Source organism: Antedon bifida, chromosome 3 (assembly GCF_963402885.1).
Source record: "Antedon bifida chromosome 3, ecAntBifi1.1, whole genome shotgun sequence".
Lineage (NCBI taxonomy): Eukaryota > Metazoa > Echinodermata > Crinoidea > Comatulida > Antedonidae > Antedon > Antedon bifida.
Genome location: NC_136228.1, coordinates 28,595,720 through 28,623,044, shown reverse-complemented (window position 1 = coordinate 28,623,044; position 27,325 = coordinate 28,595,720). Strand labels below are relative to the sequence as shown.

General features: G+C 32.2%; 3 protein-coding genes across 4 annotated transcripts in view; 2 read left to right on the top strand and 1 right to left on the bottom strand.

Annotated features, from left to right (window-relative positions):
* The window catches only part of LOC144836907 (cyclin-dependent kinase 9-like), a 400,420-nt gene that overhangs the window by 113,282 nt on the left and 259,813 nt on the right, over positions 1 to 27,325 (bottom strand). The gene's annotated exons all lie outside the window — the stretch shown is intronic.
* On the top strand, positions 7,588 to 7,941 carry LOC144838357 (notch-regulated ankyrin repeat-containing protein-like). Its single transcript, XM_078693696.1, has one exon. It carries the CDS (start codon positions 7,588 to 7,590, stop codon positions 7,939 to 7,941), a length of 354 nt encoding a protein of 117 aa, XP_078549822.1.
* LOC144836846 (pre-mRNA-splicing factor 38B-like) lies at positions 17,324 to 25,475 on the top strand. Its single transcript, XM_078691724.1, has 8 exons — positions 17,324 to 17,421; positions 18,217 to 18,375; positions 18,598 to 18,666; positions 18,886 to 19,037; positions 19,636 to 19,696; positions 21,716 to 21,838; positions 22,314 to 22,420; positions 22,903 to 25,475. Exons 2-8 carry the CDS (start codon positions 18,217 to 18,219, stop codon positions 23,393 to 23,395), a joined length of 1,164 nt encoding a protein of 387 aa, XP_078547850.1. The 5' UTR covers positions 17,324 to 17,421; the 3' UTR covers positions 23,396 to 25,475.

Below are 27,325 nucleotides of genomic sequence, written 5' to 3'. Positions count from 1 at the left end.
TTTTTCTTGGCATATTGTCTCGCGTACATTCTCGAGTCCAATGGGACTTAATGGTAAATATATATACTGTATACGTTTCCCATCTGTTGCGCATGATCTACTAGGCCTAAAGTCATTAATAACGTTATTAATAAGATCAGTCAATGTATACATTTAGCTGATATAAGCTATTTGTATTTGTAACTTTTTGTTGTGACTCCCACTCAAAACGTGACTTGAAATAATGTCATTCCTCATTCAAGTAAACGCCCACTTAAATCCTCTATCACCGTCTTGGAGGAAATAAATTCCCGATTTATTCCACGTTTCCACTTATTATGTATATTTTAGAGTTTTTAGTAGCTGACAAAAAAATAGTTGATATCAAATTACATTTAAATTTATTTATTGTAAATCTTTCTTTTTTAGCTATCTCTTTTGCTGAAAAATATCTATGCTGCCCTCTATAAATTGATATCCAAATTAGAGGGCGTAACTTGCAATTAGATTTTGCGGGATTTTTCTTCGCTGTTGTTTTAATGTTAGACCAATCGCAATCATGAAATGGCATAACGAATCTTTCTGAAGGGTTCCTTAAGTTAATGATTAAAGGAGTTGAAGGGATATTAATTTTTAATAATAATAAGTATACCTATAAAGGATCTTTAGAGAGTTTTAATTATTAAGATTTATTGTGATTTAACTTGGCCCTTTAATTCAAGTTGTCTCATTAACTGAAGAGATTTGATTTCTTTGATGGAGGATACAGTTTAAAGATGTATTGTCCAAACATGAACATATTTTGAATATTGGGCCATTTTTACGTTTTAAAAGTTAGGCCTATTTACTTTCCTTAAAAAAACGAACAATAATAATAAACGGGTAAATTTGACAAAACACCCATAGTCTGCAAGTGGAATAATGGTTGTCCATTTTGTAATTTAAATTATAGGCCTTTTTTCAATTAATGTGCAGGTAAATAATTTTTTTTTCGATCTAATTTTTTATTAAATTGAATAACTATTATTATGTTATTATACAATTGTCTTAAGTAATTTGTTATAAATTTTTATTGTTATAAAATTACTATATTTCCAGGGGGACAATATATCTTTAATTACATGACCCTTTATTGATATTTAATTGAAAGGGACGTATTTAATCAGAGAGGTATTTAATAGGAGGGGGTTCTTTAAGTAAATTGGTCTTAAGGGAAACGTATTTAATCAGAGAGGTCTTTACTTGGAGGGGCTTTTAAGTATTCTCTTCAACTGAAAGGGCCCGTAGACCTATTTAATCTGATCGGATTGGTCTTTACTTGGAGGGGCATGGTAAATTGGTCTTTTAACTGAAAAGTATACCGTATTTAATCAGAGAAAGGCCTTTATCGAAGGAGTTTTAATTGTAAGTTATCTTCCATAATTTTAGTAATCATAGGGTTTTTAAGTAAGTATGGTCTTTAATTGGAGGTTAATTTATTTTGAATATTTAAGTGAAGCTGTCTTTATTTTTCATGGTCTTTATCTGGAGCATGCAACACTAACTCTATCATGATTAAAGGTAGCCATTATTTCTGAAAGACGTGTATTCACTGTGTAATTGACGATATTGTATTTAAGTATTGAAATCATGCACCATCTGGCTTTAAGTAGAGCTAGTATAGTATTTGTCTAAAACACTTGTTATTGTTGTTTATAAAGACTTGCTGCACCATACATCTGTTGCACATAATGCTTATCAATGATGCACACTGTCTAAGCAGGTTTATTTCCTATTCATCTAAGTGCATTTTCTTTAATCGAATTTATAATGCTTGTAAAATAATAAATTGTGATTCGTTCATTCGTTTGTCCCATGACCTATGGTCGTAGGGGCGTAGCAGACGATATACAGTAGTACTCATCATGATACGACACTCCCGGGCATACGCCATATCTCCCAGCGGTGCCTATCTCCTCTCCGAGTGGCGGGTTTTTTTTGCTGGATGGCCGTCGTTGGTTCCCTGAACCGACGCCCTTGTGGGTGTCCAAACACCCTCCACACCATGCTCCTAAAGGAGTTGATGTGGGTACCGGTTTGGTCACCGGTGTGTAACACTGGCTGTGTGTTGACTAGTACACCGGGTAATTACGGTTCCACTGTCTTAACCGCTCGGCCACGCACTCGCAATTGTGATCACAGTAGGCCTACTAAAATCCGATCCGGAAATGCATATTTATAATCGATATTTATTGGAGAATTCTCGGCTGTAATTTTTCCGATGATTAGAGTTAAAACAAATTTTTCTCTCAAACAAATTCAGAATGCCGCCTCATATTGAGTATGTATTGGTGTTTTCTACAAGTTATTTAACGATTAGGAGTTTTGGCTGTGATGGCATTCCATACCCGGCGGCCGAAACGACCGGTGGTTGGGTTGCTGTTTCTATGCAATACCAATAGTCTATATTATTGTATCCGACTGAACTGTCCTCATAAAAAGGCCGTAAATAAGACGGAGCCATACATTCGCCTACCGCCTAGAGACTATGCATAGGTCTAGAGTTAGTAATAAGTTAGGTCAGGGGAGCTAGTTAGTAATCTAGGCCAGGCTAGGTAGGCTAGTCGGTAGGCTTACCTACCACCTAGCCTAGCTATAAGCCCATGCTTGATGCTAGCTAGCATACTCGCATCGCCCCTTTTTATTATAAATTACTTACCTTCAATCCAATGAAAAAAAACAATCTGTAAAATTATTCAGGCCTAACTAGGCCTTCTGTCGGTGTAGGCCTAGGCTACCATCCTTGTGAACACGTGAAAAGTTTGGAAACGCTCGCTTCCTGTCCGCATCCAGCAAACTTTGACCGTGTAAATGTATAGACCTAGTTAGTAGGCTACGGTGTCGGTAGGCTTACCCACCGCCTAGCCTAGGTAAGCCCATGCTGGCTAGGCAGACTCGCATCGCACCTTTAATTTTTAATATAAATAAATTTACCTTCAATCCAATGAAAAAGTAAATATTCCGTAAAGATTCTTCAGACCTATAACTAGGCCTTCTGTTAGTTGTAGGCCTAGGCTACCATCCCTTGCGAACACGTGAAAAGTTTGGAAACACTCGCTTCCGGTCCGTATCCAGCAAACTTTGACCGTCTAAAAAATGTATAATAATGTATTAAAGTTTAAAATAATCATTAATATAAAAATATGCTTAGTTTGTTTTAAAATGTATGCAATTTTACGACATTAATTCTAAGTTAATAAAAAATAATATCAAGAACTTTCTATCGATCACTTGTTGCCGACGGTTGTTCTGAGTAGGCCGACTAGCGCGCCCCACGATGAAACCCCTTTCATCCTGTCTACATTACTGATATTTAGTCAGTAGGCTAAATTCCTACAATATTTATTAGGAATTATATAAGACTGTTAAAAAAAAGCGAGGCGTCTCAAATAAATAAAAATAACAGTTTTTTGTACAATTTTGTAAAACGGGGATCGAAGTAATGAAATGGGAAAAAAGATGAATGATAATTAGGCCGTATTTCAGAAATTATCTGTTTTTAACCAATTATTAATAAAAATAATTAAAGTGCGCATGATCAGTCATTATCGAACAACAACTGCCCAAATTGTCCTTCAGGTCAAATGTTAAAAAATTATTATTATCCGATAAGTATTGGTTAATTTTTTTACTGCGGTAACACAACTAAAATGTTCGAATAGATCTAGCCTACGTCACTAGGCCTGTTTCATACTCATCATCCATTAACACAATTATATAGTATTGATTTAAAAAAAATTATATAGATTATAAAACCATAGCATGAGCATGTATCGCTACACACAAAATGTACTAGGACCATGTCTCATGGTCCGTGAGAATAATGATCCACCATTCACCACTGCAGCAACAGACCACTTAAACATGTTACCTTTGGCATGTTGCAGTACACGTGCGCGTAACAAAACGTGTATGACGAGATGATTTAATTCACAATAGAATAAAAGAATAGGCCTATTAAATTTTACGCTTGCAGTAGGTTTTTGTAAGTAAAGAATGGGGACGTATGTACGGAATAATACAACTTCCTTATATTTTTTAATACAGCAACTTCTATGGTGAGAAATTTCTCATGGGAACTCGCTGAAATTAACATGAGAAGAATTATGTTAGAAGATAATGATACCGTAAGCCGGAGTAATTACTGTGGGAATAAATTAACAAGAATTAAACTGAACGCCTGTGTTGTGTTTCTTCCAACCTCTGTTCTTGACTCTATACTTAGCTGCATGAAAATCTGTTTCTAATCCGCTAGTTAAGTTAGGTCTTTGTAGTCATCATCATTGTTTAAGTTGATTCGTATTGTTTCTTTTAGAAAAGAAGGCTGTTTTGTGACCGTTTAACCTACCTCTCACATACAAGAGAATCGCAGGTCAATTCTCCGAGAGTGTAATTTCGAGATTTGCTCCTTCAATGCAATGGTTTTCCCTTGGAATAATTCACCAAGCATTGCCAATTTTCAAATCTCTCCCTTCGAACCAAAGTTTTTTCAAAGTTTCTATATGCGTCGAGTCTTATTTCATATTCGAAAGGCCAGTTTGTATTACTGTGTTACTTACCGGTTACTGGTCTAAAACGACATTCTAGATTATATTACGAAAATGGCCGCAGTTTACCTCTTTTTAAAATAAAATTAAATCCCATTATACTGTATTAGTTTTTTTATCATATTTAAAATTGTATTGTCATTTACCTATTATTAATATTATTATTATTATAAGCTAAGCCATGTGGTCACATCATTTCGATTTTGCATTACGCATTACCTATTCGTTGTTTTTCGTTTGAGACAAGGCTCTGCCTTAGTTTGTGACGCAACAGTTTTAATTTTTTTAATAATCAATTTTTGTTTGAATTATCTCAAATAAATGTAAATTTTGAATGAATCACGTGAAATCAAAATCGTCTAGTGTACGGTACTTCAGGTAATTCTGTCTATCCTACACATGCTGGGCGTGTTCAGAGGCTGGTCAACTTGGTCCGCCCACTCTCATCTTCACAAAGTGTCATTCTTTATGGTTCCTTTTGGCTCTAATACAATCTGTTATTATATTCAATATTCAATATTCTCAACGAAAAGGCACTTGTTTTCTTCAACTAAAAAAACTAACTAAAAACAAAACATGCATAGGCCTATTAATATTATACTATAATGAAAGGCAACCTCGATTTTTATTTGATGTGCCGAACAATGACCGCTAATCAGCAGCTAATAATACCCTTTATTTAAATGATTTAGAACAAGCAGATAATGAGGGATAAGGTGTCTAGTTCAATTGAAGTGAACATACAGGTAAATAATCGGGTTACAATATGTGGAATTCCGAATAGGTGTTAATGAGAGGTGATTGGCCTACCCTTTGCCGTATACTTGTTATCCCACGAGGTATTATGTCACCTTCCCATTAGTATAACCTCTTTATTAAGGAATTATCCGGGTACCGGTTTCATGATAAAAGGCTGGGTGTTCGCTCAAGGTCTAAACAGGTACTTTCTTGTAAACATCAAACATCATGTTTGGCAATTTCGTCAGTGAAATGGGTTTATACGCCCATTTACACTAGGACGATAACTATCGACGATAAATTTGACAGATATGTATTTTTCATACATAAAACAAAAGAAATTTTCATTCTAGAACTATAGAATAACCATCTATGCTTCCTTTGATGAACATGATTTTTTCACACGTCCAATCAAATGACGTCATGATTAGTAAGAGCAATAATATCGTGACAATACAACGATATTATTGTTTTTATTATCATGACGTCGTTTGATTGGAATTTTAAAAATATTATTTTTATCAAAGACAGCATAAATGATTATCCTATAGGCTAGTTCTAGAACGAAAACCTTTCTAATTTCTTTTGTTTTATGTAAAAAAATGCATGCTTATGTATCGTCGATCGTTATCGTCCTAGTGTAAATGGACCTTTAGTCTTCATTGCTATAATGGCGATTATGTTATTAATAATTTGTTTTAGTCTATCAATGATGTTTCATTCTAGAGTTGTTGAAACTATCCCCCAATAAGTCCACGATAAAAACTTGAAATCACTAATTTGTTATATTAGTACAATATTATAAATATCATTTATTATTTATTTATACTTATTATTCTTATCTTAGATACCATTCATTTTTCTCAATACTTTTTCTCTGTTGTGACAATTCCTATTCCTTAAATATTATTGTATTACTAAATAATATGCATGTAGGCCTATAATTAGTATAATTTTAATAATATAATGAATAGTGGGGAATATTTCGTAAGCAACATCAAACGAAACAGGAGGCCAGTGTCGAAACGATTTGGAACATATTATTCATATGGAATGTATAAAAAATGCCTCTTAAATATGAATAAATTAATATTAATAATAATTATTATTATTTCTCTTTTGTGGTGTAAACTACCACATTTACTCATTCATCATATAATATCACAATTATTACATATTAATAATTTTTTTTAATACTTCCATATTATCCACTTTTTTTTTTTATTATTATTTTCTTTAATTCTTTTCTTTAATTATTTCTTCATCAAATTCGTTTATTAAGATTCCTAATCAAAATAGATGTATTCACAAAAGAATAATTCTCAGGCTTATTATACACGTCAATTTATTTTACTAATTAAATTTCCGATTTAATTCATCCATCATTATAATTTCCATGAGAAAATATATACATGATAACTTTAAGGGCGTGCAAAACGACCGCACGGAGTCTGTCATTCGTTTGTTTTTCACACGCTACAACGCCTAGGGTTAAATGGAACATCACTCACAGACCATGCCTTGCTGCTACAGGGGGTCAAAAACTAGAGCGTGATTTTTTCCCACGCCATGCATGGACAGACTTCATTGAGAAACATACAGCAATAGTGTCTTTGCAACAGACTGCCTGAATCGAGTGTGGAGCATCGATTACCAACCGACCTGTTTCAACGTTTAGCTCGGATGTCGCGAATCGTTCCATGACATCCCGCCACCAGGATTTTATATTTCAATATATAAATGTCAACATAATGTTAAGCATTGTGTTAATAGTTTGTGTGTTTTAAAATGTGCTTTCTAAAACGGTTAATTTGTAATCGATTTAATAGTACTGTAGATTTCTACCCGGGGGAGATACTGATTGTTGGAGGTACTTTACAGCGATTTGTGACCTTTTTGTATACTTTACAACAACGATTTGCATGTGAAAGAGCAGTACTCCCAAAGCGCAGCCAGCCGTTCCGTTAGATTCTCACCACATGCTTAGGTTTTCTTGTGTTATGCAGATGAGTTAGGGAAGTCAAAATAAACCCAATTCCTTCACAGCCACTGAGCAACACAAAAGGTTGTAGCATTCAATCAAAGACAGTAACGGGAGTGAGTGGGACTGGGTGGCTCTGCTGCTGTGTACACAGAGATGGCCTGTGACTTAATATATATCAGGCGGCTATGAAAGTTTTGAAGATGATTCTTAATTTGGAAAGAATAATTTCTGTATAAGGATATATGTGAACTAATTTGGCACTGGAGGAGTTCCCAGAATTTGGAGTTACTTTTTTCGATGATGTCAACAGCTCAATTTGATTCTTGTCCGACGCAACACATATTCGAAGAAGCCGTTCGTAATGGAGATACTATGACGGTAGTAAAGTTATTACAAAGTTCTATAAACGGACATGTAAATGTGAATACGTTCGACAACGAAGGACAAACAGCCTTGCATCAATGTGTTTTAGACGGAAACTTTGAAGCCGTGAAACTGCTGGTACAATTTGGAGCTGATGTGAGGCTGGCGAACAGGGATGGGTGGAACGCTTTACACATAGCGGCGTGGGGCGGACACCAGGACATTGCATTGTTTTTGATAACAAACGGAAAAATGCAAAAGGTTAAAATGAAACCTAAAGACGGAACTTGAGGAATTATAAGTGTAAGATAGCTACGCAATATTCCAAACAGATGAAATAATTTATATTCTTCGAGGATTATACGAAAATGGTGCTTTTAGTTACTATTAAATGAAACTTTACCAATTACAAGCATTCTTACGATCGCCGAAGACACAAAAGATGAAGTAATTTTAATTATTTTGAAATGGAGATGAACGTATGGATAGATATTTTTATGGTTTAATTATGAGAGTGACATAGCACGCCGATTTTGAAAGACAAAAACTTTGTTATGGATATTAGACAATGGAGATGGGTAATGTAGAATGGAGAAGATTTAAAATCACCGTTTTAGAAAAGAATTCTGACCACTGCATTATGATTATTGTAACCTATTGTCATTAACATTGAGGAGACCATGTGTGTTAATGGAGGGTTTTTAACGCACAAAGGAATAGCCTTGTTGGAAGGCGTTTTTACTGGAATCCGATTAGTCAACAATTATTTTACTTTCACATGCAGTAAATCGTCAACTTTTAACTATGTTTTCACCATGAAACTTTATGAGAAAAAAGCCGTAATCAAACTTATTATATCATTACTGTACAAGTCACTAATAGATAATATTCATTATTTTCTTACCTATTTTCAAATGTAAGTAATAGGCCTAATCGATTACAAAACAAATAGAAATATATTATACTGTACTTGTTATTTAAAATAGAGGTATATTGGACACTGTCAGTTAATAGATTTTAAAATTAAACCTTCATATTCGTTATAAATTAATTAGTATTTTACTATCGTGATTGGCAAGACTGATGTACCATCTAGATATTAAAATATTTATCAATTTGTTATTATATTTATATATTATTGTTTTTTTATATAATATATCTCGGAGAACTAGGCATTTATCTTGTTTCCTCCTTATAATTCAATATGAACTGAATGGCATTGTAAACAAACATAACGCTTGTTATCAAATTTGATTATATTTGATGAATTCAACAATCTTAATAAATTATTTAAAAAATCAGTATGTATGATCTATAATATATTGCTTTTTTATACCGATTTCTATTCAAAACTCAACTCTATTAAATGGAAAAATATACAGTATAGAGCCTTTTCATTATTTATTTTTGTAATTGCAAAATGTCTGATTTTATCATATTGGGACAACTATACTGGTTTATCTTCTGTCGTTTCCAAATGCTGTCTAATTAATGTCAAAATTTCAATCATTTAAAGATAGTGTGTATTTCATTCTTATAACTTAGGCCTATACGATATAACTTTGTTGTATTTAGCTCTCTATTATTACGTAACAAGTTGATGGTAGGTCATTCTTCCTTTCATTTTTTACATGTGTAAATTATACCGGTACCCGCGGCTAATATTCGTTCGAAGAACATTTTATACACAGGCTACGGCTAATAATGGGTTAAAAACAAGTAAAGTTATTACAAAAGGCAGGTACAATGTTGATACGTTTGGTAACAGCCTTACAGCAAACTCCCATTACAGTATTTCAGGATGATAATTGTATTTAACTACTGTGAAGTAGCTTTAAGTCAGGGAGTAATAATATTTATTTCTGAGACAGATGACAATTTGCTTCAATATTTTTAACTTTAAAACAATGTGGATAATAGTGTCTGTATCCATGCACATTTTTGTTCTCAATGTACTATAGGGCCTAGTATAAAGTACAAAATTACGTCCGAGTAGAGCAAACATCTTACCAACTACAGTTTATTTTCACCGTGTAACTTTATTCAAAATAATAATTATACTGAAATTGACTGAAAGCCTCAACAATTTTTTAATGCGTGATATAAAATTAAATTGTTGTTGTCATGGACATATACTTTATTTATCTAAATATAATGTATAAGTCCATGGTGTAAAAAGGCATGATGAACATTTTATGAAACATAGTAGGCATTCTTGTGCCTGATTGTGTAATCCTGTTTAAAAACGTTGTTAAAATATCTACATTATCAAACTTTATGTGACAAAAAATGTGATGTGCCCATACATGGGCATGTGATGTCATATCACTACCATATTTTTAAACATATCACTACCATATTTGGACAGATTACACTTCTTGTTGTCAAACTAGTTTGATAGTGTAAACAGACCTTTATTTCCCAATACAATTTCCAATACTTTAACAATTTCCAGTAAATTGAAAGATATTATAATATATATTTTTCAATTGTTAATATTATTGTCATACGCTATCCAATGATATGACTATTTACTTAATATTATTTTTATAGGCCTATAAATATTGAATTTCATAGATTACGTGCATCATCAAGTTATTGTTTCAAATATCAATACTAATTAGTTTCTATCTTGGCTTTAGGATGACGTATTTACCGTGGTTCGAAACCGGTACCTGGCCTACTCCAGAAATCAAATTTATAATAATTGAATAGTCAGTACTGTGCTTTGAAGGCATTTTGGAAATTTTTTTTTTAAGAGGCATGCTGCTCATATTATCACTATTAGGTATAATCAATATTACTACCTTATAGTTTTCGAGAATATTAATCCTGTAGTAGCCTACCATGCTATAAAATCCTCAATTATTCACGAAAAAGGTATCTTTATTTCAGTTTTTTGTTATAAAAATGAAAACCTAAACTTATAACATGAATTGAAAATTAAATAACAACCAAAAATAACTCAAATATAAAATAGAAGAAACTACACATTAACTTGTTTTTAATTAAAGATACTTGCTATACATTTTCAGGTAATTGATTCCATTCAATATCTCTTCTGTAAATACTTCTTTATTAGTTCTGGGTTTAGGGAGATATAAATTCATTTTACTTATCCACCAACTAAATCACAATTGTCGGTAAAATATTTGTGAATACGACATAACCAATTAAAGCAAGGATAATAAGTGTGTATTTATATTAGGATTGATCTAAACTTTCCTATTCATGGTTTCCCTCAGCTTAGCAATGTGAATTACTTACGGTGCGGGATTCTGTAAATAAGAAACTAAAACGAAATAGGACTCGTGTCAAATAACTTTTGTTGGGTCTTAATATTGTAGGTCTACATCTCATTGATACTTTGCCTTACCTCTGATATAAAAGAGATAATTTAGTTCAGTTCAGTTTAGTGTGTCAGTAGTTTTAAAAGGGTGGGAGAAAATGTAATTTAAGTATTAGCTCTATAGAATATCACAGCAAGCCCAACAGAAAGTTTTACAGTTGAAGGAGTTTGGTTGATGGGGGCTGTGGCTGTGGAACATCGCCATGAGCCTATCACTCCTGTTATTGGTCACTAGTCTTAAAAGGTCAGGAAAAAAGGGGAAAGTTCGATTTGTACGGGCGTAGTTTGGAACAAATTAGAACAATGAGAATGAACAAATAAATCCAATTGTGATTTGAAATTGTCCTGATATCTAAACTTATCATTGTTTGAAGTTCATTTGTCCGTTCCAAAAAAAAAAAAATAAATAAATAAAAAAATATTATACTGAAATCTGCAATCTACATTGACCGATGTCTTGTTTTAAATAACCTGTAAATAAATTAATTAATCAGAATTAATTTTCAAATTTAATAGTCTAGTTCCTGATTGAAATTGTACATTGGTTATTTTATTACTGTATTAAACTCATGTGTATAGAATTATTTATTCACCCGTTCGTCTAGAATACCAAGAATACAGTTCCAGATTTATTATTGTTCCTTTGCAATAATTGATTTTTTTTTAATATATCTGAAAGAAGCATGCACAAAGAGACAAATGATTGTCTCTTCTTGAATTGATTGCGACTTTTGATTGTGTTTTAGTAAACTGTATATCAGTAGTTTTCATTGAATTCAAACAAAAACTAATTTTGTTCGTCGGATTACAACATATGAATAGTGTATGAATATAATTCTATTTTAATTATGTTGTCAAGAGAGTCGATTCGTTTCAGTTGATTAACTCGATATTACTTTTCTTTTGAATGAATTCACGAGGATCTATAGTAACAAAAGACAAGATTTAAAAGTTGAATCACAATAGTGCCTAATTGCTCTAAGATCTTCAAACAAGGCGATACAAATAAAAGCGTACCATGGTTAACCAAATTCTGTAACTCATTATATAAAGTACTGATGAACCTTTTCGAAGCAACTTTTCTCGAAGTTACTTATGATTATTATTTATACTTATTATTATTTATTATAGAATAAACATGATCTCAAATATGAATAAGTATGCTTCATTTGACACATAACGGTCATTATTATAAAGTTAGTTAAACCAACCATAAAACAAATACAAATATAATAGCATAACTTTTAACTTATATCCGGACCTACGCAATGTTAAGAAACTGGGCAAAGAATAGAAAAACAATAACACATTAATGAATTAATTAATTATCTAATCAATCCGGAATTAACGATAGCAGGTGCTGACTAGGGGTTCAATTAGATGGAACCCTGGTTAAAGACAAAGGCGTATTCCACACCTTTCGTTTGAGTGTTATGGCATGGATGGTTTATTCTTGTTGGTTCTTTTCATTTATTTCCAAATCTTTTTCCAAAGATTTTTTTTTCGGTTTGTATGTGCAGCGCTTAGAGGCTTCACGATATTAGGCGCCTTAAATCCAGGATATTATTAGACCTACAGGCCTATAAGGAAAAATCACATGCTTACACGTAATTTTTGTCTGGTTTTTGAACAGAAATATCGGGTACCGAGGCCTATACAGTATTTACAATTATGCCGAATATGTATAATGTAGGCCTAATGTAACATTTAAAGTTATATGTTAAGCATGCATTACTTAAAATAATAATTAATTTTAACATTATAGAAATAAAATAAATCGAATAAAAGACTCTCTAATAAAAATGTGTTAAAGTTGTTAATAAAAAGTTGATAAAAGTAAACTTTCAGAGATTATCAAATGTCAGTAAATACACAATTTGTCTGCACCTTTAAGGTAGTACCGTACTTCACCTTTTATGTCCCACTTTTAATTCTCAATAATTTAACGCCTTCAATATAAACAATTTATGCTCATTTATTACAGGTATGTGTTAGAAACTTATACACACATCTATTTTACGACTGCTATAAAATTACAATAACTAACTATTATCGATAGGTGTTGATTTCATAGTAAAAATACTTGATAGTTCAACAAAAGTTTGTGGAAGCTTGCAACAATGTATTCGAAGTTAAATGATTGATTTTGAATAAAAGTCGGATCTTTCCCGAAGGCTAGGCCCTAGGCTTAATAATAGTTATCACTATAGCTTACCTGTTATGCCGTACCTCATTGGGGAACATTATTATCTACAACCCGCCCTTTTTATTTTACTCAAGGTTGTCGATTTTAATCGTCGTGTGATTTTTCTAGTGTACTTTCTTTTGAAAGTGTAAGGGTCATGAAACGAACCAGAATTGACACCATTATGTGTCGACAATGCCTTTCCGTCTCAGCCAGATAGAATTAAGACGTATTTTAATGTTTGTTTATGGCCTGTCATCCTCTTTAATATATTTGGGCATGCTCTCCGTGATTTAGGCTAGAATAGTTTAAGAAGAAGAGGAAGAGTTTAATTTAATAATAAAATGTGTTTCAATCGTCTCGGTACTGTGACAACGCAATTAAGTTTTGTCATTGGACGATAGACTTGCACATAAAGTTTATTTGACCAATGGTAAAGTTTATCTGTTCAAAGTTTATCATTTTTTAAATTTCCATCTCCGCCTCTGTTTACCTTTCTGATTATTTTTGTAATTCTATTTCTAGGCCTGGCACCCTAATTCCAAACAGTAATAGTATATTAGGCAAGAGTCACCCCACCTCATTAAAATGGTGATAATAAAGGTTTTTTAGGCCTAATTAAGGCCAAATGGCGTTATTCGTTTGTCCACAGCGACAAGGACTGAGATGGCCCATTACACTAGAGTAGCCCCCTACTACTTTTTCCTGGGTGCTGACGAGCCAAATGTGTATGGTCAATGGGAGTCTTTAACCTGTGCCGATTTTATAGCCATGGTTTGCAATGCCGCTGACTCAACCACTCGATTAAGGCAAATTATGATAAAGCAAAACCAGATATAAATACCTTTACCCTTTTAGATTATGATAAAACAGAACCTACTGAAGTTATATTGGTAACATGAGACCAAAAGAAGAGAGTTAAGTTTATAAAGTTTCGTCCTCAACTCAAGTTGCTAATTTTAAAAGAATTTATGCCTCCCTGTCCGAACTGAAATTATAAGTCTCTCTTTTCGAGTAATTTGTCAACTACATTGTTCCTTTCAAAATTCCCTGTGTTTTCTTTGTTTGTAAACTCAAATTATAACAAAGCAAATTTAACGATTTAATCTCTATTGTTGAGTGTTTAGTCGGGGAGAATAAAACGAGAAGAAACCACGTCCCAGTATATTATGGACACAGAAACCTTAGTCGAGCGTAATGACCCCCGCCCGAGGCTAATAAAATTGAAAAATATTACGCACAACCACCTTACGGCTATACTAATATTAAAAGTGATGTTGTTTAGCACTAATAAAATGAGCCCAAATACAATTGATAGAAGTTATTTATAAACCTAAATTTAAAAATGTAAAATGTCGGTGCAACAATGTAAAGGGACTCTTATAAATTTATTATTAAATGGATTTTTTTTTAAACTAATAAAATGAACCAAAATGTAGGCAGTTGAATGGAATTTATTTATTATGATGTATAAGGCCTAATTTATTTTAATGTAAAAGTTCGGTAGGCATACTATAATGTGAATGAACTCATATAAATTTATTGGAACATTTTCAACTTTAGCACAGAAGTCATATTTGTATTACTAACCACAACATTATACTACAATATTTATATAACATTTATCGACGTCGAGGACATCAGAAGTAGAAGCACTTTAAACATAATATTTTATGGAGACGTGTGAAAAAGAGCTACGCAAGTCGAGAAAACACAAACACAAAATTGAGAAAACCCTGTATGATAAAGTTTACCGGATGGTATACGGTGGCTATACAGTATGTGTTTTTTGCCTTGATAGAAAGCCGGAATATGCCAATTGTTGGCCTTTACATTTACTCATGTAACGAATAGGTTTGGTAATTTTATAACCAAGTAGGCAATTTTATTTGATGCCTAAAGCTATAAATGGATATATTATTCAGCAATCAATGTATCTATCGTTCGGATAATTATTTAAAATCATCATCTTTTATCATTCAATTCCCCATGCGTTATCGCCTTTGACTCTTTATCGATACATGCAACTGTCAGCGACTCCAGTCATTGGCGGATACTTCGCTAGGTACCGGTATCATAAATGAAAAATAGCCTATAATTATGATTTGAATTTCTGTGTGCTGTTAGACCGTGTAAAGAATATTGATCGGATTGATGTGATAATGATGCACAGAAAGCGTTGAATGTTTTGTTTCTGGTCCTGGATGCTTACAAAGCAGGTGTGGCCATTTTCAGCTTGCTAACACAATCATTATTAATCAATCGCAATTGTATTTATGAATCGCTCAGTTATGAAGAATAACAATTATTGAAAGACACACTAATGTGTCCAGTCATTAATTAAAATCACAGTGTAATATGCACTTTAGCATTTTGACTATGTTGTTAACAAAGATGTTTAGCAAAGGATAATAGTAATGATGCTCATCAGTGTTGGATTTCGAGGGTTATAGATGTCAAACGTTTTTCATGAGTCTATTAGTATCTATTATTTATAAAAGCACACACTCGGAATGATCTTAGGCCCCACTCCTTGTACACAGAAAACATTGGTGACCAAATAATCATTTTAGTACAATTTTGTGAAATGAAAAGGTGCACCTTGGCCAAAATCTCCCATAAGTCCTATAACGACTTCCGTTGATTTGTTTGATAAGTTTGCGCAAAAGAGAAATGATGGTTGATTGAAATTGAACTAAGCCTACAATAAAGAAAAACATATTGAAAATAATAAATGTGATTTTTTAAAATTTAAATGTATTTTAAGTAAAATTATTCATTATTGTCAAATATAAAACCTTTTTTCAATAATCTGTAACGCTTTTCTAGCTGCTATGGGCCCTATATTTTGACTACTTTTAAATGTCTAACTCTTTTATGTTATAAATAATCTGTGATGGTACTATAGGCCTACTATGGAAGTTAACTTTAAACATTAAACATTAATTCAGTATTGAACTATGAAGGCGTTTTGTCAGTATAAATTTAAATTGGTTTTCAAAGTTGGAATCACCCTTCCAAATTCTCACACGTTCATTAGATTAACTGAATACGTCCCTGTATACGTTAGCTAGCATATTGACATATCATACGGTTGAATCGGATAGTGGTTACTGACCCTCTGTTGCGATAATCTTTTGTGTAGTTTCACACACATTTAAGATGGTATTCACCCGCGGTTTCAATAGCCGCATTCCATGCCTTTTATGCTGTTCTTAAACCAAAATCTGTCATTGAAATCTCCTTTTCTGAATCCATTCATAATAAATGGGAATCGCAATTCACAACATTGGGCTGGGGGCCAGGGGGCCGGTCGAACACATAACAATTCCGCCCGGAAGAATACACTTATTTTGGGTAACGCATTTTTTTTTGGCACTGATGCGCCACTGGTTATATTCACACAAAATCTACAGTCTTCTTTCTATTTCTTCATTCTACACATCGATCGGCGTCACGCCTCATAGATTATTGATAAATATTGAAAGTATTGGCCTATAGGCCTACAAACAGCAATGATCTTCTTAAAGATATTCTCCCCCTGAAAAAAAACGATTTATGAAATATTTGTTTGGAGGTTAATCATAGGGCATTTCAAAGTTAATCACTTCCGTAGAAAAGAAAATATAAAAACAATTGTGTTTTTTTTTACTTATAAAAAAAACAAAATAAACGCTTAATTCTTTCTAACAAAAACCCAATGACTTCCAGTCAATTCGACAATGTTTGCGTTAACATAATAGTTACAATTTTACCAAAAAAATGAATGGAAAAAAAATATCCTGAAAAACTGAAATCCAAAGCAAAAAATAGTCAAATAGACAATGGTTTTTTGTTATCTAATCGTTTATTTTGTTCTTTTAGAAGTGAAATCATTTTTTTTTTGTTATTCTTTCTTCGTAAGTGAAATGCCTATTCAAAGTATAATTTTTTCTTCATATCATCTTCAATATATTATTATTATTTAAATACGGTTACAGTTCAAACACATTTTTAGATATACCTCAAGTAACCTAAATATAAACATACACTACAATAGAACCTTTGATTGGTAACAACATTTTAACAGTTTCTGGCAACTATTTTCAACAACGATCGCTAAACGATATGCGCCCTCTGCCGTCTGACTTTCTGTACATTTGCGACGCCATGTTGATTTAGTTCGAATTGCGCTAGGCCTAGAAAACATTTCGTCAGTTTATCATTGTATTATTTGTTATTTTGAACTTTATACAAGGTATATATGTATTTTCTAAATATATAATATATATACATTCTAGTTTGTTTAATATTTGTTTCATTATTTATGTATTTATCACCAGGAATTTGTAGCGAATAATGTTGATAATCTGATCACATCAGTCTGGCTGGCTGGCCTACTAAAAAGCTAGCTAGCTCAGTCAGGCCTAGGCTAGGCCTAGCGTAGTAATTTAATACTAGGCCTAGGGTAGCTAGCCTAAGCCTAGTAGTATGCCGGCCCTAGGAAGGCTAGACCTCTAGCCTGCCTAGGTAGGCCTGATTGTGTATGATGATGAGCTAGGCATGTAATAACTAATATTGTAATGTATGATGTACTTTGGAACGTGATCACCTCCCAACCCTCTACTCTCCGGAGGAGCCTCCTGAATTTTCATCCAATCTCCCCAATATTAACATTTTGGTTATTGCATGGAGGTATAATAATAAATCTATTGTTATACCTCCATGGTTATTGATTGTGATAAAAACATTTTCAAACACACGTTTACTGTCAGGATTCTGTTTTTTAGAAGTTTATTTCTGTATTTAATACATAATTTGTCAACAATTATGTGTCATTTTAACACAAGTCATAATTAATAATGGAATTTGAGCAATATATTTATAAATTAGGCCTAGTACCTAGAATGTGCGACGCACCTCTTTCTCGTAAACATTGAATACCGATGGCGCTAGGTAGTTTCTGATGAGTTTAAAACGGGTCAAATCTGTTAAAAAGTTATAAAAATCACATAAAGTAGTATAACAATACATACATCTTTCTATTTTACAGATGGCGAAGAAGGGAAATACGTTGCCTTTCTGGGGTAACGAAAACACCATGAACCTCAACAGTCTTGTACTGACTAATATACAATCGTCTCCCTACTTCAAGAATGGATTGATCAAGCTGAAAACGTACCATGAGGTTATTGATGAGATTTATTATAAGGTGGGTAGTGTTCATTTTAGGGGGTTTTTTGTGTATGAAAATCAGCAGTTTTTTTACAAATTACATTATTTTTATATGCCACGTTGTTCTTTGAATCTGGTACTGACATACAATAAAAGGGTTGTGTGATTAATACTGTACTTCAAAGTGACTGAATGAGTATGGTAATGTCATGATGAATTAAGAATACCATATTAATTAACCGATTTTTGTTTTCTTTAGGTTGATCATCTTGAGCCATGGGAAAGGGGAAGCAGACAAACTGCAGGTCAAGTTGGTATGTGTGGTGGGGTAAGTAAAGTAGTATACAGAGACCGACACTAAAATACCTTTTTGAATACTAACACATTTTCTTAAAATAAATAGTTTATGGTTTTAAAGATTATTCTTCTGAGGATTTGAATTTCACTTATTGAGGTTATTAAAGATATATTGTCCCCTAAAAAAAAAAAGAAAATGATCGCCTAGAAAGACTAACATATTCTATTTTTTTATATACAATTTGTTTAGGTACGAGGTGTTGGTTGTGGTGGTATAGTGTCATCAGCCTACTGTCTTCTATTTAAGCTGTACACACTCAAACTGACACGTAAACAACTAAATGGACTGCTTACACACACTGATTCTCCCTTTATCCGTGGCCTAGGTTTCATGTTCATCCGGTAAGGTCAGATATTAATCTTTACTTTAACAAATCAAATTTCCTTTTCTATGTTGGTATATTCTGTTAAGGTAAAAGATGTAGAGAGAATTGACATACCATGTAGTCGGGCAGGGCCACTAAGGATTCGTTATACTTTAAATCCACCTAGTCCGCCACCTCACTTTATTAAGGAGACACACACTCATGTAAAACGAACTAATGACAATAAATGTTTTAACACTACAGAGAACCCTTATTCAGGGTACAACCTTTTTTTATTATTATGGGGAAATTGGTTGAGGTCCTGAAGTTGTCTCCTTAAAAAGGTACTAAATACAATATATTACTGCCAGGCCTATGATTTATATGAGTTGATAACTGATGATAATTTATTCACTCATATTAATTGTATTTAACAAATACAATATAATAAGCAGTATAAGTATAATAAAGGGGAAAGGATACTGTTTTGATTTAACTTTTTCTTATTTTATTTGTATCTCCATTGAGATACAGCCACTGATACCCATTGCACAACATTGTCATTTTTTCAGTAATTTGCCATTGGATTTACAATAATATGATTTAAATAGTGAAATATGTTTTTTTGTTTTCAGGTACACAGCTCCACCTAGCGATTTATTTGACTGGTTTGAACCCTACCTAAATGATGAAGAGGTATGTACCATTGAAATGTAATTTTACTAAAATTTTGAAAGAACAATGACAGACAATAAATAGGTCAGGAAGATAATGTTAGAATTTATATTCAACAAAATTGATTCTAAAATTAGAAGGAAAAAAATATTATTAAACATTAAAAGGAAAAAATATTATTAAACAAACTACTGTAAACCTATCCTTTTAGACCCAGGTATTCTTACAAATTTGAAATTTAGTTAAACAATACTATTTTATTATTTTAAATGATAAAAAAAATATATAATATAATAATATAATAGGTTTACATAAAATAAAAAAAACCAAAATGCAAAGCTTCAGTTGGTTAGACACCTTCAATATATACTGTAAATTATATTTTTGTTAAATACTCAAATTTGAATTAACATTTGCAGTAATATAAGAATCGCCATATTGAAATTGAACCACATATACAGTAATTGTAATAATAATAAAAATGTAATAATAGGTGTTTTAATTAATACATATCTAGTTGTGCTAAATTCTGCAACTACATCAAGTCCTGTGAGATATCTCACTACCAATTTAGAAAATCATGTTTCTTTTGTAGTCTATTAAAATTCTATTTAAAAAATAGATTTAGTCAAGTTATTTAAATAAAGCCCTGTAATGTACTACTGTATGTACTAAATAATTAATATTAGAATTAGAGTTACTTAGCTACTTTTGGTAACACCATACTACCCCCTCCCCACTTTCCTACATCTGAGGATACCGTTACGAACAATACAAGGTTCAACATTATTGCTGAAATTTGTACGGTGAGTACTGTTCCATCTTGTACCCCTTTTCTCTTAAAATACAAATTCATGTAAACATTAGATTTTTTTGACAGAGTTATACATTTATAGGATTTTTTTATAATTATACATTCACTAGATGTATTTGTTCTTTTATGTATATTGCCAAATATGGTTATATTAACATTTTCTGGAATACATTTGAAATATTAAAACTACAGCATTGAGACACACTGTACATAGTTTGTGGGTGTCAGTTACACAGAGTCCATATAATACAGAATCTTTATTGATCCACATGGGAAATTTGTTTTGTTGACAAGCTCAAAACATGCCAGGAGCCTGTTTAATCCCTATTTGTTTGCAATACAGTGAGAGATCTGCACGTCTACCACTAATTGCTCTTGTCTCGTAAATTTATAGGTATGCATTGTTGGAAGCCTCGTTGCCGATTGCCAGTACGATACACGATGAAATGAAGGCCTCCTCGCTCACTGAGGTTAAGATACAACCAGATAGGCCACTCTCTCACTATCATTACAATACAATATAATTATAGAATTTTAATATTATTGATGTGGGTTGCAGTAACTTGGGTTAAGATATGGGCCTTGATTTATGTGACGTGATGTTTTTTCAGCTGTTTTGCTCAATTTTTTAGAATTTTAAACTACCAATACAAACAACACTTTTTTTAGTTGTTATTTTGATCTAAATTTAAGCCATAAAATAATTTATCAAGTGCTATTTTTATGCTTTTAATGAACAAATTGGAATTATTTGCCTAATATTGGGTTTATAATAATTTGTTTAGAAAATTACATCATAGCAATGAGCTATCATGTCAAAATTACTCTACCACAGTTACTGTAGTAACTGCATTTTGTTTACTACAATAATGTATGAATGTACCATTAAAAAATAGCATAGAATTAAAAATAGCATTAAATAGAGTAAACAAAATATACTTGCTGCAGTAACTGCAGAAGAATAATTTTTACATGGTCTCTAACAATTAGATTTTTTCTCAATAAAAATTATTATAAATAGTTTTACAATATGTGGGTTATGATATATTGTTCCATGCTTACATTGATAGCGTGGGAATTAAAGGTTACTACTCTACAGATATGAATTCAATATTTTATTCTATTAGGTAGGAAAATATGCACATTTTGTCCATTTTGTTATTAGCTTTATTGATTATAAAAGCATTGATATCTGTTGGATGAAGAATATTGATTTGATTTTGCAGGAGATTGATCCCAAGGCAGGTACAGGGGCACCAATGACAATAGGAGAAATGCTACGTTGCTTACTCACTAAGCAGGATTGGTTCTCTACTCTGTTTCCACGCATTCCAGTACCTGTGATGAAGGTATGTCTTGTGTAGAGCAATGATGTGATCAACCTCTAGCTCTATGACAAATGTTGTAATGTTGACATGCAGCCAGAGCCCCTATGATCGACATTTCATCTCTTTTTATTATTGGTCTTAAAATATTACATGTACATTCAAGTACCAGATTTGCGTAGTCTAATCCAGTATGTGAGATTTCCATAGCCAAATCAAATTTGTGAGATTGGCATAGCATAATCCAGTATGTGAGATTTCTATAGCCAATTCCAGTATAAGATTTCCATAGCCAATTCCAGTTCGTGAGATTTGCATTGCCTAATCCACTGTGTGTGAGTTGTCTTCCCTAATAATAGTTAGAGAAATTTGCATAGCATAATCCAGTATGTAAGATTTCCATAGCCAAATCAAGTGTGTGAGATTTCCCTAGCCACATCCAGTTTGTAAGTCAGATTTGCTTTTAACCTTATAATGCTTTAAACATTATTTTCACCAGGAAATTGAGCGTAGAATGCCACCACGAAATATAGCACAATCAATCGAAGAAGACCCAGTGGAAGAAGACATACAAGAGGAAAGAGAAAGAGACCGGTACCGTTCCAGGTATGTTTTTTTTTTCAAGGGTTTTGAAAACAATTCTATGGTTAAATATTGGTTCACATGACACAAGTCCATTGTGCCATGATTGGTAAAATTACCTTACATTGCATCGTAGTGGGAACCAAGCTTTAGCATTACCTTGGTTTGAATGTGTACTAAATACAAAAAGAGCCTAGTTTAATTAGTTTTATTAGTATTATTATTTTGTTCCAATAATATTCATCCTTTATTTACTGTCCCAAAAACAAAAGCCCGCTAATGTCTGGTTTTCTAGGAAGTGCACTTGTATACTAAGTAAATGGTTTATCAGTAGTTTTCCAAAGCTTTATTTATTTGGGTTTTTTTTGTGTAAATTTGTATTCAAAAATTGTAAGAACTTATATCTGTGGACAGACTCAATAAAATGAAGAATTTTACAATCTACAGAAATAATTATTTTGATTTATTGAATCTTTAAATTAATTGCGGTTACACTTTGTTTTCAGAACTTCACCAGACATCAGACGACCAAAGAGCCCTGAAAGAACACATAGCCGTAGTCGTGATGTACGAGATAAAAGAAGCCGCAGCAGAGAGAGACGCCGGAGTAGAAGTCCAGTCAGAAAGCGAAGAAGTCGCAGCCGTGATCATATCCGCAGAAGTAGAAGTCCTGAAAGAAATCACAGAGACAATGAAAGGAGAAGAAGTCGCAGCAGGGAACGTCGCAGAAGTCCACCTAGGTCGCATAAAGACTCGCGCAGTAAACCAGACTTTTCTGATGCTCTTCAACGTGAGAAAGCTAGGCAGGAGAAAGAGTTAAAGAAGCGGCACAGAAGTCGAAGTAGGAGTAAAGATCGAAACGAAGAAAGAAGGAAAGACAAAAGCCGTCGAGATCGTAGTGAAAGCCGCGAAAGAAAGAAACACAAAAAGAGTAAGAAACACAAAAGAGAGCGCAGCCGGAGTAGAGATTTAAAACGAAGCAGCAGTCAAGACAGGTGATGCATTTATGCATTTTCAAAACTTATTTTTATGTCTATGTAACTGAAAGGATGTTCAGGTTAAAGTTCAATAATTCCAGCTCTTTATAGACATTATAGAATGTTCTAGAAATAGTACTAATGATATATATTTTGTGATAAAACAAGACATGAACACTGCACCCGTTTTGCCTATCAATAAACTAATCTGTTATAGCCTCAATTTCAAATTAGTATTTTACATTCTGGAAATATGATAAATATATAGCCTGTATGTAAAATTGTTTGGAATTTATTGTATTTTTTACACTTGATATTTCTGTCTTATTCAAATAATTGTATAACATTGTATTTAATACTGTTATTATATTCCAGTGAGTAACGTAACTATTCAAACTAATGTAATAATTCACTCTCTTTAAAGTTGAGGCTTATGTAAGGTAAACATTTTATTATGTGTATTTTTAAAACATTTTTGTCTTCATTTCCATTTTAAAGGGTTAAATGTTTAATATGAAATAAAGCATATATTACTCATGTTATTGAAGATTTCCAGTTATGTTAAACACTGTTAGATGCATGAAGTACTGTACACATGTGTGGTATACATGTTAAACATGTCTGGTGCATCAAATGTATACATGTTAATATTTGTTTATGCATCAAATGTATACTGTACCTGTTATAAATGTTATTATATTGTTTGATGCATCAAATGTATACATGTTTGATGCATCAAATATACACATGTTATACATGTTTGATGCATCAAATATACACATGTTATACATGTTTGATGCATCAAATATACACATATTATACATGTTTGATGCACCAGATGTACACATGTTATACATGTTTGATGCATCAAATGTATACATGTTTGATGTATCAAATGTATACATGTTTGATGCATCAGATGTATACATGTTATATATGTTTGATGCATCAGATGTATACATGTTATACATGTTTGATGCATCAAATGTTTACATGTTTGATGCATCAAATGTATACATGTTTACATGTTTGATGCACCAGATGTACACATGTTATACATGTTTGATGCATCAAATGTATACATGTTATACATGTTTGATGTATCAAATGTATACATGTTTGATGCATCAGATGTATACATGTTATATGTTTGATGCATCAAATGTATACATGTTATACATGGTTTGATGCATAAAATGTATACATTTTAACATTGCTTGATGCATCAAATGTGTACATGTTTGATGCATCAGATGTATACATGTTATACATGTTTGATGCATCGAATGTATACATGTAAACATGTTTGATGCATCGAATGTATACATGCTATACATGTTTGATGCATCAAATGTATACATGTTATATATCAACTGTGTATATGTTAAACATGGCTGGTTCTTGAAGTGCATACTGTTTTTGATGTAACATGTTGTTTAGTGTATCAAATGTATACATTTTAAACATTGTATGGTGCATCAAATGTATATACATGTTAAAACTTTTATTTCTAGCGCATCAAATGCGCTGTGTACATGCTGTACTGTACAATGTCTGAATTTGTTGTTATAACCTTAAGCTCTGTCTACACTATCAAACTAGTTTGACCAAAAAAGTAGTGATATGACATCATCATGTCCATATATGGGCGCATCACATTTCATCACATAAAGTTTGATAGTGTAGACAGAGCTTTATACTTAATACGACCATCTTTACAATCCAAGATCACTTTTTGGTAGGTTTTGTTTTAGTAGGTGTGCGTAATCTGTATTAATTTTACTTTAATTATTACAGTATTAGTATTGTTTTGAAAATGTTTTTAATATTAAATTTAAAAAAACAAGAAATTTGGGCGTCCGACCTACATTATGATTTATTGTTTCTGAAATAAATATTTTGTATAGTTTTTTTGTTATATAGTTATTAGCTCATTTACAGATGTTTATGTAAGGAAGGAGATGACATTATTTCTAAATTTGTTTTAAACGTTTTTTATTATTTTGATTTGATATGAGTTGTTAAACATACACTTTTATTACAAGTTGTACAATATTTGATATTACTTACTAAAATAAATCTTTATAAAATTAGGCACTACATTTTAAAATGTTTGAGATAGTGCTTTTTTTTTTATAAAGAGAGTCATCCTATGGTGTTCTTCTAATGTACAGTAAATAAAAATCACCCGTCCGACATAAAGAACTGTATTCAGACAAAACAGTCCAATAGTTGCAATTGGAGAATTGATTTTGCAATAAAAACACTAATAATCCATAAAATACAGTATGTTAATTGTAGGTTTAAACAAATTTGTTTTCATTTATTTAACGACATGGTACCTCAGTATTATCTCTTCAGTAACTTTTAGAAAGTTCATTAATTTGGGAAAAAATGGGAAAAGATCTAAATTAATCCCTATCTACACTATCAAACTTTATGTGACAACAAAATGTGATGTGCACATATATGGACATGATGATCATATCACTACCATATTTGAGCATATCACTACCATATTTGGGCATATCACACTAGTTTGATAGTGTAGACAGAGCTTTAGGCGTTTTATGTGTTTTATTATATTGCTGTATTAATATCTCACAATTACCTCCTATATATCATCGTTTTTGGTTGGATCTTTAATAATTTCTTTTGTTAATGTTTCTAAATATTTAAACATGTAGAATGTACAACGTGCCCTTAATTTGGTGTAACTTTTATAAAATAGCTGACATATGTTTACGGTGAATGTTCGTCGTCGACAACCGTTTAAAATTTTAAAATTGTGGAAAATCTAGAAAAAACTTTTATTTGTTTATTTTATCTTTTTTGTGTTTTTTCCAATCTGTAAAATGAAGACTTTGAGGATTTAAATAAAATACAATTGGTGATGTTTTAAAAATGTTTGTTTCGCTCGACGGTGTGTGTTGTGTACAAGGATGTCCAATGCTGTACTGTACCAATTAAATATACAAAGGTTCCCTTTTATACAAAACTAATTTGAATGTAAAACAGAACTAAAACATTGACAATTTGAAGTAAAATTGCAAATGTGATTTCACTCTTCCTGGTTTAAGTAACTTTCTCGATCAAATAAAATAACTGAACAATATTCAATTCCACTTGTATATCCATCGCATTATAAGTCGCAGTTGCAGGCTTATAAAGACCTATCGAATTAATTTAATGCTGTAGGCCACGGTATAATTTGTCTTTATTCATCTCATAAAACAAACAAAAACACAAAACAAACAATGATTAAACCATTATTGGGGAAGGCAGGAGGGTGTCTTTTAAATTCTAACACTTTCTTCTTAGTAAAATTATTCTGTATTAAAATAGAACAAATATTACAATTCAAACAAACCCTTTTAAACTGGTGGTTAATAGTAATAGTCATTTGTGACGTCATGTTAATTTATTTTTCAGTTTTTGACATAATTTGTCAAGTCATCGCGGATCCAATTTCGTCGATTCTACTGTATGTCCAGGGAGGTGCTGCTTAGATTCTTTATCACAAACATTGCGCACGTCTTTTTGGTGTACGGTTGTCGCAAAAAAGTACATTTCAGTGGATGAAGTCCTAGGTTCTGGTCGTCGTAAATCGAAAGCACGTTAATCACCAGTCTGTTTACGTACATACCACTCTTTAGTCAATAAACACAAATAATCAACATTTTACTTTAAAGATGGTATTGTCCCACAAAAACATGAAAATGAAGATTAATAAAATCAGAATTTGAATCTATTTGCAGTTTGTTTCACTTAGGCCTAAATTAAAATAAATCGTTAAATGTTACCTTCTGGCAGAAGGTATTTTTGGCCTTCAGTTACAGTTCTTTCTGCTGTCCTCGAAAGGTACGTGAAAAGACAGAATTACAAAATCATTAACAAATAATTTATAACGTCATATTTCCTTTAAACTTTCAACAGATACTAGAATTGTACA

Bases quoted from the DNA above. Each gene is read 5' to 3' on its own strand.
- LOC144836846 (XM_078691724.1), top strand. From the start codon at position 18,217: ATGGCGAAGAAGGGAAATACGTTGCCTTTCTGGGGTAACGAAAACACC. The intron at 18,376-18,597 runs GTGGGTAGTGTT...TGTTTTCTTTAG, and splicing joins TTGATGAGATTTATTATAAG to GTTGATCATCTTGAGCCATG. The intron at 22,421-22,902 runs GTATGTTTTTTT...CTTTGTTTTCAG, and splicing joins AGAGACCGGTACCGTTCCAG to AACTTCACCAGACATCAGAC.
- LOC144838357 (XM_078693696.1), top strand. From the start codon at position 7,588: ATGTCAACAGCTCAATTTGATTCTTGTCCGACGCAACACATATTCGAA.